Source organism: Anguilla anguilla, chromosome 7 (assembly GCF_013347855.1).
Source record: "Anguilla anguilla isolate fAngAng1 chromosome 7, fAngAng1.pri, whole genome shotgun sequence".
Lineage (NCBI taxonomy): Eukaryota > Metazoa > Chordata > Actinopteri > Anguilliformes > Anguillidae > Anguilla > Anguilla anguilla.
The window spans coordinates 10,704,520-10,717,908 of record NC_049207.1 but is presented as its reverse complement, the minus strand read 5'-3'; the positions used below and the strand labels follow the sequence as shown (position 1 = coordinate 10,717,908).

The window sequence follows — 13,389 nt, the reverse complement described above, 5'->3', positions numbered from 1 at the left end:
AGTAAAATACCACATACATAAATGAATGAATGAATGAAGCTCAAACAAAGAGGTCCTGTGTGTTCAAACATTCAAAATGAGGGAGGGGATTACTATTGTACTGTGCTAATCATAGGTGCTCACTCCTTCTGAGCATGCTCCTTGAGAGGCACTAAAACAATAAAGATTTATATTTACCCAGGGATTTACCAGAATTGTTTGTGAGTAAAGGTGATGGTCTGGAGAAAGATTAATCCAGGAGGGTATTTAATGGGTCCCACTGCCCGGAGAGAGACATCAGTTGGTCCTGGGTAAGAAGCAATGGGATTCCTCAGCAATGCTCGGAGTTTCCGCAGCCTCATCATCATCATCCTCACTCCACTGCTACTGCTGCCTCTTCCACTACTTATTGGCACCAAGGTGAGAGGGAGAATCTTGCACTCCTCTGATGGTTAACTACTATTCATAAAACTAGTGATTTTCACTGTTTACATTAAAACTATTACTGATGTTTAATCGACAAAAAGTTTTTTAAAATAAATATTGAATTCAATATTATTTTATTGATTGAATAGTTATATGCTGAATATGTATATACTTATTAATAGATATATGGAATAGCTTTTCAGTAATGAGGCAGTTATGATAAAGAAATATGTTAAAAATGTGAATGGAATCAACATGGCAGGGTGGTAATTAAGGCCCGCTCTAGGATACATGCAAGTGTATCTGCATCATTTCACCATGATTGAAAATGTCACGGAGTTTGCAGCAAATGAGATTTTAAAAAACCGAGATGGTTAACTGCTTTCCACATTTTGGGTCTATTTCAAATTGAAGAAATTTGATTTCGAGAACTGGCATCAGATGCACATGTTTGTTTGGAATGAATTCATTTTTAAAGTCAATTAGTGGATCAGCATTAATTTTTAGAAATCCCTGAGAGAACCAGCAAAAGAGGAATTCCTCTATAGTAATATTTGTGTGAGGAACTTGCTCTTCAACAAAAGTCAATTTTTCTATCAGGTCGGGAAATGCCTTTGCTACTCATTTTGGTATTTTCTGCTCTTGTGTTCACCTTCATGACCTTTATTCCTCAGATATATTTGTGTGGGTCAGAAAATCTATTTCTGTTCAAGGTTGTTGATAAGATACTACATTTCTGCACCAGAAGCCTAACCTTGACATTAAAGTAATTATATTTGACAGATATGAAGTGAACTATTACAACCAAAACTACACTGGCTGTGTTTGGTTCAATTAAATATATTTATATTTACATAACTTCATCAATGGCAATGTTATATCATTACATCAAGTGTGAGGAACCAAGAGAGAGGCTGTGTTTTCTGGTTTGTGCTTGAACTTCCTTTTGTAATTACACACACACAGTCCAGTTTTTTCTCAGTTTCTTTTTTTCTTATTTATGTTTTAATAAAAAGATGTACCCAATATGAAATGTACCTTATGTTCAAGATGTATTAGACTACTACATGGGTATTTTGAGGAAAACACTAAAAAAATTAAGTCCAATTAAGTCCTGGATCAAATAATTCTTTGAACTACTTAATCCCTTCAGGCACCTGTAAATCTCCTGCAGATTACTGTGAACTTCAAAAGAAACATGTATTTACACCAATATTCAGAACAAAATTCTGTTTTTTCCCCATTTGAAAATAAGTTTTGGTTAGTAATGTTTAATTGATTGATTTGGTAAACATTAATCAAGTTTAAAAAATATGCATTTGACTCAGATCTGGTACACAGCTTCATAAACTAACCAAGAAAGGGGAATCAAGTAGTGGAAACCAGGATCCACATAGCCCCTTCAAATACATTGACTGTAGCGGCCCTGTATTTTTTTACACAGAGCAGCATGCGTTTGGGTCAGTTAACCAGATTCCATGTTGTGTATATTTCCCGTGTTCGACCCCTAGGTGGCAGAATGTGCATTCATACTGCTGGTCATGTCTACGTTCTGGATGACTGAAGCATTGCCACTGGCAGTGACCGCGCTGCTCCCGGCCCTGTTCTTCCCCCTGTTCGGCATATTAAAATCAACACAGGTACGTTACAGTTCACATGCCGTAGTGAAGCTACAATGCTACGTAACTACTGCCTGGTTGTTGTCTGTGTTGCATCACAGTGTATGCCTCCATTATACCAAACCACCACTTTAGACTTTAATGTGACGTAATGTGACAATAATGTATTGCAGCCCCACTCTCTGAAACTATACTCCTTTTAAGAAAACAAACAATATAAGCATTTTATTATTTTCTAAACAGAAGAAAATAGTTTTTTTTTCTAAAAGATTGACTAATTCCCAATCAACAGCCAGGATCAAAGCACTTTAACAACTCAACAAAGTTCAAAGGAAAACAAATAGTCAAGTTCAAAAAAGAGAAACATCAATAATATATTTCTATCTGGGTACAAGTAAAAGTTTTGAAAAAAAAAAATCCCTCTTTCGCCTGAATAAATAAATGAAAGGGAATTTCAGTTCCTTTCACTCAGATTTAATGCTGTCATCTGCAGGTGGCTTCTGCCTACTTTAAAGAGTTCCACCTGCTGCTCGCTGGGGTCATTTGTTCTGCCACCTCCATTAAGAAATGGAACCTCCACAAGAGAATCGCCATGAAGCTGGTCGTCTCCGTCGGGGTCAACCCTGGGTGGTGAGGAGATTTTTTTTTTCTTGTCTGTCTGCTGTTAGCATCTGTAATATTCTGCCATAATGATTGATAAGGGAGAATGCTCACATTTTCTTTGCTGGAGTTCCACTTCCCTGATTCTGGGAATCCATAACCGTGTACTGAAGGTAAGGGGACACCTCCATTACCAGGGTCCTTTGAAGGCAGAGGACTCTGTCCTCCCATAGATTAAAAGTTTGGTTCCAGGGTGGCAAGAGTTGGTTGAGTGGTAGCAACGTGGAGCCGAGTTAAAAACCAGAAGGTTGCAGGTTCTAATCCTGTGTGAGACTCTACCATTGTGCCCAAGAGCAAAGCATACTGAAGCAGTACATATGTGAAATGTAAGCAGCATAACTCACTCCAACTGTCTGCATAGCAAATACATATTGTAATGCAACACCATTACTTATGGCACGGATTCATTATCATGATTGATAATGACAACTCAGGTATTTCCTGTGGTCCAAATTTTTCAGTAATATAAATCGACTGGCTCTGACAAATGCCCAGTTTTTCCCTGTTGTTCTGCATAGCAGTGTTGATGAATGACACACAAGTGAGATGGCTGATCTGGTCTGATCTCAAAACCGAAACCGTCTGTCCACCCGTCTCTGCTCCATCGGGTCCGTGTGCCCGTGTGTTCACCCATGTGTCCCCCCCCCCCCCCCCCCCGCCCCTTCTCCTCCTAGGTTGATGTTGGGTTTCATGACCAGCTCCGCCTTCCTTTCCATGTGGCTGAACAACACATCCACCACCGCCATGCTGATGCCCATCGTGGAGGTGGTCCTCCAGCAGATAATGAACGTTGAGAACGAGGTCACCGTGCAGCGGAAAAGGGCGTCGACCGGCTGCTCCAACGGCGCTCTTCAGTTGGACGGTGAGGGCCGAGGTCTGGACGCCTCCCGTCTCAGCAGAAAGTCCCCTCCATTCCCCCCCCCCCAGCTGGGAGGAATGCTAATTATTGGCGTGGCTGTGCTGCTAAATGTCGATGCGAGCCCCAAGCACAGACGTCAGCAGTTTACCCTCTTTACATTTTCGCATTTGCATTTTTTGATGTCATTTTTTTTTTTTTTGTTGTTGCCTGATTTGAATAAGAATGCGTGATTTTTGAGCACGGACATCCTCTGCATTGTTTTACAGAGCTTGAAGAGAAAAATGAGAAGATTAACATTGAAGAAGTCATGAGGTAAGGTTTGCACCATCTGTGAAACGCCATACGTGTGTGATCATACATCGGCTCAGGTGAGATCTGATGCCGGTGCTTGTATTTGTTGGGCAGGTGTAATGGAGTGGGACCAAAAGCCGTCGTATTTGCTATTCCTGAAGGACGTCCCCCGCATTCTGAAGCACATATGGAACGCGGCGAATGTTACGTACAACCAATCAGTGTCCTGTATAACATCCCTGAGGAGACTCCAGGAAACACCCAGGTAGGTTGCAAGGCACGCCTGTTATCATATTCATTCCATTTCAAAGTGCTTTCTTGTCGTGGCATTGCCAGGTATTGCCAACATGAAGGTTACAAATGCCAACAAAAGACCAAACAAGGACATGGCTCAACACTATGTGGGGATGGGGGAAATGTATACAGACATGTAAGTCTGCCTCTAGACCTTGGGTTTTAAACAGGGGGTCCGTGAAGATACTGTAGGTGGTCCTTTAACATATACAGTATATTTTGAAATTTGGAGTTTGTTGTCTCTGGAATTTCTCTCCATCTCTATCACTATCTCACTTTCTCTTTCTCCCTCTAACATTCATATTTCCTTTATTGTGATGACTGCTCAATAAATAGTATTGCCATTACAAATCAATGCTACAAGTATACAACAATAGTTCTTTCAACACTACAACAATAATGGTCTTTATATAATTATAATTTGTAGTAGCACCAAATAATATTAATTAGTAGACGTACTAAAAATGAAAAAAATAAATAAATACATTAATGGTAAAAATCATAGATAAAATCATAGATTCTTAATCATGGATAGAAATACATTGGAGAATTGGTGTGAGATGTTTACTGGACACCACTGTACAAACTGTGCCTGATAATTTGCAAATTTATACCCAAAAGCTATAAAGGTGGTAGAGCTGCTCATCATGTTATATAATAGCATCTGACTGCTCTCTTGAGGTTATCGCCTTTCCGTTGTTAGGAGGCTTTTGGCAGCTATTTTGCTTACAGCCTGCCATTGTCCATATCATTACAGTTTAATAAATTGCAGAGTGATGGAGACTCACAGACACGTACACACATGGTGATATCTGAGAGGGAGACAGCATTTCATATAGACTATAATAGAATGATTCTGGCTCTTTGTCATGCTATTATGTTTTTTTTTCTGAATTTGCTAAGCAGCAGCCCTTATCCAGGGAAACTTACACAGCTTTTATTTCTGACACAATGTATATTTTTCAGCAGGGTATTTCACAGATATAATCTAGGGTAAGCACCGAGAGTAAGGGTTGAATAGCGATGTCCCCGGGTGGAATTTAAACTGCAGGCCTCCCTGAGTGAAGTTCCCTGACCAAATGCACTGTGCTGCCCTCTGGTTTGAAGACTGGGGCCCTGATCGCAATGGCCCCTGAACCCCATATCGATCTTTCCTGTCTTGGGCTTTGTCAGAGCTATTCCCTGGCCTGTTATCCGATTCATTTTCCCATACTCCCCCTGTATGGCAGGCCCCACATACCCCCCAGGGCCATATTACAACTCCAGGGTCAATATTCAAGACTGGAGAGGAGGGAGGGGGGAGGGGGGAAGGTTGGTGAGGCAATAGGGGGAATAATCTGTGTTTTCCTTTCCCTCATAGATGCGCTTCCTCTTACAGTTCACATTTAATGTGATGCCAAAGATCTAACTTCCAGCTAATTCCTGAACAGACAGGGGGATGAATAATTTATCTGTGTATGACACATTTAAGGTTGAAGTCCTCAAAAAATGTTTTGAATAAATGAAATAAACACAGTCATGTGCATAAAAAATTGAGTAACTACTAGGGCAAAACTAGGCTTTAAAAGATCTTCTCTCATTACAGCACATCGCACTACAGAAACCCTATTATGCAATCACTTGTAATTGTGATTACAAGAAAATTAGCTGGAGTAACGAATTTCAGTGTTATTGCTTCTCGTAACAATTACTACATGGAATCTTGGTGTCCCCCAGGTGCCTATTCCAGAACCAGTGGGCCGGTACCGCAGTGTCAAAGATCACATGATGTGCAAGGGACTGTCTCTCTGCATTGCTTACTCCACCACCATAGGGGGACTGACCACTCTCACTGGAACCTCCACCAACCTCATATTCAATGAGCAAATGAACGAGTGAGTTAGTCCTCATCTATTACCTTATGTGTGTATGTGTGTATGTGCATGTTGGTATTTGGGTGAAATTTGAACCCTGCGTATACATACTATTTTCTTGATATTCCCCTGTAAACTCTAGCCAATGCAGAGTTTGCTATTCACTGGGGAAAATACACATTTTATGCTACTTTCTTATTTTCTTTATTTGGAGTTCTCACAGATATTTGAGTTGCCAAGACCAGGAAATCTGATGTCACAGACTTCCTGGGGCAGAATGCCCATTTTAACAGTGGTGCGGAAAGCATTTTCAGCATGAAATATGTAGAGACTAGTGCCTTGTTACTGAAAATCTGTATTTTGATCTCAATGTCCCAGGTTTTACCCAGAATGCAACTGCATAAATTTTGGGAACTGGTTCCTGCTGTGCCTGCCAATAACTGTCATTATCCTTCTGTTGTCCTGGGTGTGGCTGCACTGGATGTTCCTGGGCAAGTAAGTGCCCCTCTCTTCTCTCCACCCTTGTCCCCCTACCCATTCATCCTCTTCTTGTGACTCTCTACTTCCTTTCTCATTCTTTTTTTTACTTGGCTCATGTCTTTAAGCATTCACTCTCTTGTGATGATCATTTCCCTCTTTATAATGAGGTTATCTGGCCCCAGCTCCAGTCATTTCTATTATGGCCCTGTCCTTTTTCTTCTATCACTCTTTCTCTCTCTCTCTCTATCTCTCTCTCTCTGCATCTCTGTGCAATATCCCGTTTTACATGTATGCCAAAGATCACTCCAATTAAAAGGTAAAAAGTGACGTAGGGGAGGCCAGGTCCAGTTGTCATTATTAAAATCTCTTTTCAGCCTGAAGTCCCTGCTGAGTTACAGGAAAGAGAAGTCAGAGAGAGAGAAGGCCACGCAGAGAGTCATAGAGCAGGAATACAACGCTCTTGGGCCCATGAGGTGAGTGAAGTAGACGTTAAAGACGCGAGAGAGAGATCTGCGACTTTTTCAATAATGCAGACACGAGAGGCGCAATTCGGATAATGGGATAATGGGAAAATGAATTCAATTTTATCATGAAAAGCAATCACAAACAAGTTCAGGATAATTATATGTATTCCCCAGCCCATTACAAGAAAATATGGTCAAGAGACACTTTAGAATTTATGTGTGCCTCGCGTAACCCCAGATTACCCTGAATTTTCTGCAGCACCCAGGAAAAGGTCACTCTGACCATCCTTGCGCTGATGGTGCTGCTGTGGTTGGTCAGAAATCCTGGGTTCATGCCTGGATGGGCAGCCCTCTTCCCACAGTGAGTACCCAGCTCCTCCTGCCCCATTTAGCTCACCCATATCTCCTTCTGCCCCATTCATCCCCCCTTCACACCTTCCACTCATCCACCCAGCTCCTCCAACACCACCTGCTGCCCTATCAAGCTCCTCCTACACCTTTTTTTTCCACCTCTTGTTTTTAAGCTAGTTTAGAATGGTTCCTGTGTCATGAAAAAGTAATTGCCCCCTTCCTGATTTCCTCTATTATTGCATATTTGTCACACTGAATAGTTTCTTTAGACAAAATGTAATATGGGACAAAGGGAAACTTTGAAAAGGGGTAAATAGTTTTTCACAGCACTGTATCTTAACTTTGTTTTTGTTTTTTGTTTTTTTCAACTTGGACCCATTTGTCCAAACTATTTCCACCATGCTGATCGGTAATGATAATAATTTTGTCACATCTTTCTTTGTGGAGCTTTGGTCACCTCTAGAACCGATCCACTCTGCTTTGCTATGTAGTCTAATGGGGGCATGCAAACGAGCCTTGAAATACCCATAAAATAACCTCCCTCAGATAATAACTGCATAGCCTGAAGGGGACATTCATTTACATAATTTTCCATCAGTCCATTATCAAGTCTTTGGTCTTTCAGTTGACAGACTACTTTTTTTAATGGAAGCATACATTGTTCTTTTCAGTGAGAACTATGGCAAATAGAGAAGCATGCAGCCCACTGCCAAGGAGGTTATTGTAGTGAACAACTCTACCAACACCCCCCCCTGTGTGCATGAATTTAGTCTGCCACAATGCAAGTAAGGAAGTGTTTGATTTGGTGTAAAAAAAAAATGTATCAAAAATGAACATTATTATTAAGGTTTGGAGCAATAAGTGCACAGACAGTTATCTATTAGATGCATTTGTATATGCTAATAAAGCTTTTATTTGGTGAAAACACATATTTAGAAGGCTTTTCAAGGCGTATTCACATTGCCTCAATAGACTGCAAAGCAAAGCAGAGATTGCAAAGCAGAGTGGAGCGGTTCTCCACAAAGAAAGATGTAAAGGAATTATCAATAGCGATCAGCATGGTGGAATTACCCTTACAAAAAAATCACATATTCAAAAACCATTGAGATTCAAAAATGCGTTCAAAAACCCCATGTGAACACCCAAGACATGAAGAGTACATGTGAACTATAAAAATTATTCCACTCATAAGATGAGAGCAGGAAAACCTATGCTATTTCAAGTCACATGTTCTGTTTTCACGTGTGAAATGTGGAATTTCACATGATTTCACATCACATTTTTGCATGTGGACATTTTTAACTCTTCCGTTCTATTAATTTAGGCATATATATAGGCATATATGTGAAATGATAGAAGCAGTGTCGAGCATTTACATTCTTACAAACAAACAATGATCCGTGGGTGTCTGTGACATCATCATGATGTCACGACATGCTGCTACAGTTCCCACATGGTTGGTTGGCTGAGACTGTTGTCCTTCTGCTCTGTGCAGGTACAGTGGCTATGCTACTGATGCTACTGTTGCTCTGCTGTTGGGACTGATGTTCTTCATAATCCCTGCAAACAATTCCCCCAGCCCTCAAACTGGTACGTCTCCCTAGCTCTGCTACCACGTACATATACGTGAGCATAAACGTACATGCACACAGATCTACCTATGCACCCACATACACATACCTATGTGCAGTCACACACATACTCCTACCACTTACTTACCCACACACACTAATAAGCTCTTCCTCTCAAGTATACAAAAATTTTGTCAATGCAGATCTACTCATCTTCGTCACTTCCACCTCATTCTTGCAAACGTCTCCCACCCATCCAGTTGCATCACCTTCATTCCTTCTTAACTGTTCACCACAGCAATGGACTGGTGACAGATCTGGTCACTGTGGGTCATTTTCAGTGTGCTTAGCTAGAATATAGAATATAAACCTCAGGTTTAAACCTCTTGACCACAGAACTGCATTTCAACTGGAACAGCTAATCCATATTCCACAGCTTTGGACAGCTGCTCCAGTCGTAATCTATTTCTGTGATCCGGAGGTTTACACTGCAATTGGCCCTGTGGGCCATCTTTGCTGTTCCTTTGCAGAGGTTGTGATCTCCCTGGTAATGGTAATAGAGCCCAGGCTCCTTGCGGTTTTTGTCTGATGTACACCATGTTTGCCAAATTTCCCCATCAGAGACCCTGGTCACCTGGAAGGAATTCCAGTCCTGCATGCCGTGGGAGATCTGCCTTCTTGTCGGTGGGGGTTTCGCCCTGGCTGAGGGCATCAAGGTACCAAGAACTTTTCCTCACATTAAAAGTTCCCATGCCGCTCTCTCTCTCTTCCCTCCGTCATCCTCATCTATTTCTAAAAGGGTAAACACTCTCTCTCTCCCCTCTCTTCCTCCTCTGTCATGGAAGGCATAGTTTAAACACTCTCTCCCCCTTTCATTTTCTCCTCTTTCGCAGAAGGGTTAGGGTAAATAGTAATTCTTCCTCTGTTCTCTTCTGTCACACACAGAATTGTAATTAACAATTCGCTTTTATATTTTTATGCCACAGAGAGGAGGGCTGCAATTAACAATTATTCCTCTTTATGTCCCTGTCACAGGGAGAGAGAGTACGGCAAGCAAACTTTCCCTTCACACTTTTTTGTAGAAATATTTCTGTCATAAAAATTTTCCCTTCGTTCCCATGAACCTCTAGTCCCCTGGGGCAGAGAGATGCAGTGTGTCCACTGCACGTTCTATGGCGAAATTGTCCACTGCAAGTTCTGTGGTGAAGTCGGTGCAGATGGCCCCAAGCCTAGTCTTGCTTTTAGAGTTGAGACCAGACTTTCTGCAATATATTACTTGCTCATACTAATACAGTTAGTACCTATGCAAATTTAAATAATGTAGTTATACAACTTGCCAACTCTGCCCTCAGCCAGTAATGCAAGCTGGCGTAGCTGACACAGGTCAGCACGACAAATTGAAAACAAACACTATAGAACCCCCATAACCTGATCTATGCACAGGTTCCAGCTCCACAGGAGAAAAATGGATACCAGGTGCAGGGGCCGAAGGTGGTTGTTCTAATTCAGCGTGTGTCCGCTGCAGATGTGTGGGTGTGTGTGGGTTCCTGAAGCGTTTGTGTGTGTGTGTGTGTGGGCTACTTTTGGCACTAACACGGCGTGATGTGGGGGCAGGTGTCGGGGCTCTCCATCTGGCTGGCGGACCTGCTGATCCCCCTGGGAAGGCTCCCCATCTGGCTCATCACTGCCATCACCTGTGGAATCGTCAGCACCTTCACAGAGGTGGCCAGCAATCCTGCCACCATCACCATCTTTGCACCCATCCTGGCCCCTATGGTACGTTCTCCACGGCCATTGCTCCTTTACTATTATTACTGATATTATTATTATTGTTATTATTATTATTATTATTATTATTATTAATAATGAAAGGGTGCAGGTAAGATCAGTCTGTTTCTGGATGTTGTCAGACTTGCAATTTTCCATCAAATATTTGAGAAATTTACGAATGAAGACATTGAAGATAGTGCTTTTATCCTTATCTGGAGATAGGGGAGGATTGTGCTTTATGTAAAATGTAAAAAATGTAATCATTCATACCACATTTGGAAACATTGTCATTTCGGCCAGCATGTGGCTTTCAGTAGAAGACCAGCGTGAAGACTGCACAACGGCATAAACTTCAATGTTTTTAAATATGGTATAAACAAACACATTTTTGAATTGTATGAATGCTACGTTTCCTTCACTCTCAATTTGTTGTATTCCCAAATGAAAAATATGACAATGTTGTATTATACATGTGAACCACTGTTGGTGTACAGAGATAATCAGATAATTATTCAGCCATGGTAATTGATTGACATTTTAATATTTTTTTGTTTCTTGCCTATTATAGAAAAGAATTTGTTTTTTTTTAATAACACCCCTCCCCCCTTCTCTTCATGCAAGTTGTTCATATCTATTGTAGGATATTACAAGGACCATTGTCCACATAACAGCAGTAAAGGCATACAAATGGGGAAATTGTTTCTTATGCAATTACAATGAGTCAAGTATTCAATGAGAAGTTGAGATTTTTTTTTCTCAAGAGGGTGTGCAGACTAGAAAGATGAATGCTAACCAATCAAACCAATTGAATTTAGTCTAGTTTTATTCATTCAGGCTGTGTGTAGTAGGCATAATCTTAAGACATTCTGTCATGTCCCTCCCTACTGTACATACAGTACCCCACTGCTGCCACCTGAGATATATGAAACAACATTTTGGCAAGGAAATAATGATCTTAGATAATGGGGACCTCCTTTCAAACACTGGCAGTGCTGTGCGCTTTTTGATATGTTAATGATCAAACAGTCATAACAGCTCATTTGGCATGATGAGTGTTTCTTTTTCCACTGCAGTGACAGTAAAATGTTTATTTTGTCTTTCATAAAACATTGTGTTCACAATGAATCAGTTTTTAAAATTTTTTTTATCTTTGAGTAAATACAATGATGAAATTCATTTTGATGCTGTTGTGTGTCATGTGACCTTTGTCTGGACTCTGATAGGCCGAGGTCATCCGGGTGAACCCTCTCTTAATCCTGATACCCACGACTCTCTGCACTTCCTTCGCTTTCCTCCTTCCCGTCTCTAACCCTCCAAACGCCATCGTCTTCACCTACGGGCACGTAAATATAATTGACATGGTGAGCGTTTCAAAATCATGTATTGACTTGCAAAAAAATCCAACAGCTGACTGACAAATTCAGTTCAAAGCTCAATCAGATCGTGGTCCAATGATTCCCTAATGCTAAACTGTACTTTTAGTTGCTCGAATCAACAGATGATGTCTGATGCCTGCTGATGTCATTCTAGGTGAAGGCGGGACTTGGTTTGAAAATCATTGGACTCACTGTGGTCCTACTGGGCGTAGCCTCATGGGGCGTTCCGCTGTTTGGTCTGAACACTTACCCTGACTGGGCCCCCATCCACGCGACTACAAACACCACTGGCTTGTGACCTCAGATTCCACGACTGGAATTGTTCAGTTTGCCGTTCCATCTTGATGACATCACAAAGACTCTAATGTTATCTGGACAGGGAAAGCAGAGTCACAAATAGAGGGAGAACGACAACTTGCTCCTCCCTTCTGATGTTGCACAGAGAAAGTATCATCCTGCACTATTACTGTGAGTCATCAGAGGGCCCAGACAATGAGTCTGCCCTTTTCTGCTGGGAGATTGGAGGTCGGTGGAGTTTGGAGCTTTGAAAGAGGCTGTAACACCACGGACCCAATGAAGAACAGAGAATAGTAGCAATTACCAACACCCATAACCTGTAATAATTAGCATATTGGGCACTCAGTGGTTTTAATTTCCACAGACTAAATGGTGCCAAGTAGCCTATGTGAAATTAAAAATGTCTTGTGCAAGATTGTTTTGTTTTTTTGTTGTTTGTTGGAACTATATGTGGGGCGGAAGCTCAAAGTGTGCAGCTATGGATAATAAAATGAATTTAAACATGATTTTGTGGTGGACAATGAATCTCTTTGGTAAGAAGCTGTGACCATTGTTCACTGTGCAACGGGAGCTTATTTGCTTTCTCAGTGTAGCTACATTGTCTTTTATAATACAATGCCCTCCATAATGTGGCACAATTTGGCAAATATATTTTTCTTGATTTGACTCTGTACTCCTCAATTCTAGATTTGTAATCAAACAATTCACATGTGTTTAAAGTGCACATTCTGAGCTTTTATTAAAGTTAATTTTAAAACATTTTGGTTCACCATGCAGAAATAGTAATAATTTACTAATATGTATTTCACACTAACATCATGGCCATTCTGCACTCTGCGAAATAAATGTCAATTATTGTAATTAATGTGACAAAGTTTTATTATAATGTATAATAAAATAATAAAATAATTTTAAAAATTGTATATTGACAATAATTACATAAAAAAACTCTTTCAAGCGCTTCCATGCTTCTAGTTCACTGTCCCGATATGGCTATGAACAAACAGCAGCTTTAATTTCCCATCCTTGACATCACCAGACCCCTTTCCCAGAGACGCGTGCAAAAATTATCGGTGATTTAGCTGTGTGTTTTCAAAAG

At 40.9% G+C, this 13,389-nt stretch overlaps 1 protein-coding gene across 1 annotated transcript; it reads left to right on the top strand.

Annotated features, from left to right (window-relative positions):
- Window positions 1-256: 256 nt before the first annotated feature.
- On the top strand, window positions 257-12,796 carry slc13a1 (solute carrier family 13 member 1). The gene is made up of 15 exons (XM_035425011.1): window positions 257-399; window positions 1,917-2,045; window positions 2,518-2,654; window positions 3,359-3,546; window positions 3,810-3,855; window positions 3,949-4,099; window positions 5,845-6,002; window positions 6,360-6,476; window positions 6,836-6,934; window positions 7,185-7,286; window positions 8,772-8,866; window positions 9,469-9,563; window positions 10,462-10,623; window positions 11,841-11,978; window positions 12,148-12,796. The coding sequence occupies exons 1-15, from the start codon at window positions 301-303 to the stop codon at window positions 12,289-12,291; spliced, it is 1,860 nt and encodes a 619-aa protein (XP_035280902.1). The 5' UTR covers window positions 257-300; the 3' UTR covers window positions 12,292-12,796.
- Window positions 12,797-13,389: the final 593 nt, after the last annotated feature.

What these genes read in the sequence shown, in the direction of transcription:
- slc13a1 (XM_035425011.1), top strand. Translation starts at nt 301, where the DNA reads ATGGGATTCCTCAGCAATGCTCGGAGTTTCCGCAGCCTCATCATCATC. An exon ending in TTCAATGAGCAAATGAACGA is followed by an intron (nt 6,003 to 6,359) that starts GTGAGTTAGTCC and finishes TCAATGTCCCAG; the next exon opens with GTTTTACCCAGAATGCAACT. An exon ending in AACGCTCTTGGGCCCATGAG is followed by an intron (nt 6,935 to 7,184) that starts GTGAGTGAAGTA and finishes AATTTTCTGCAG; the next exon opens with CACCCAGGAAAAGGTCACTC.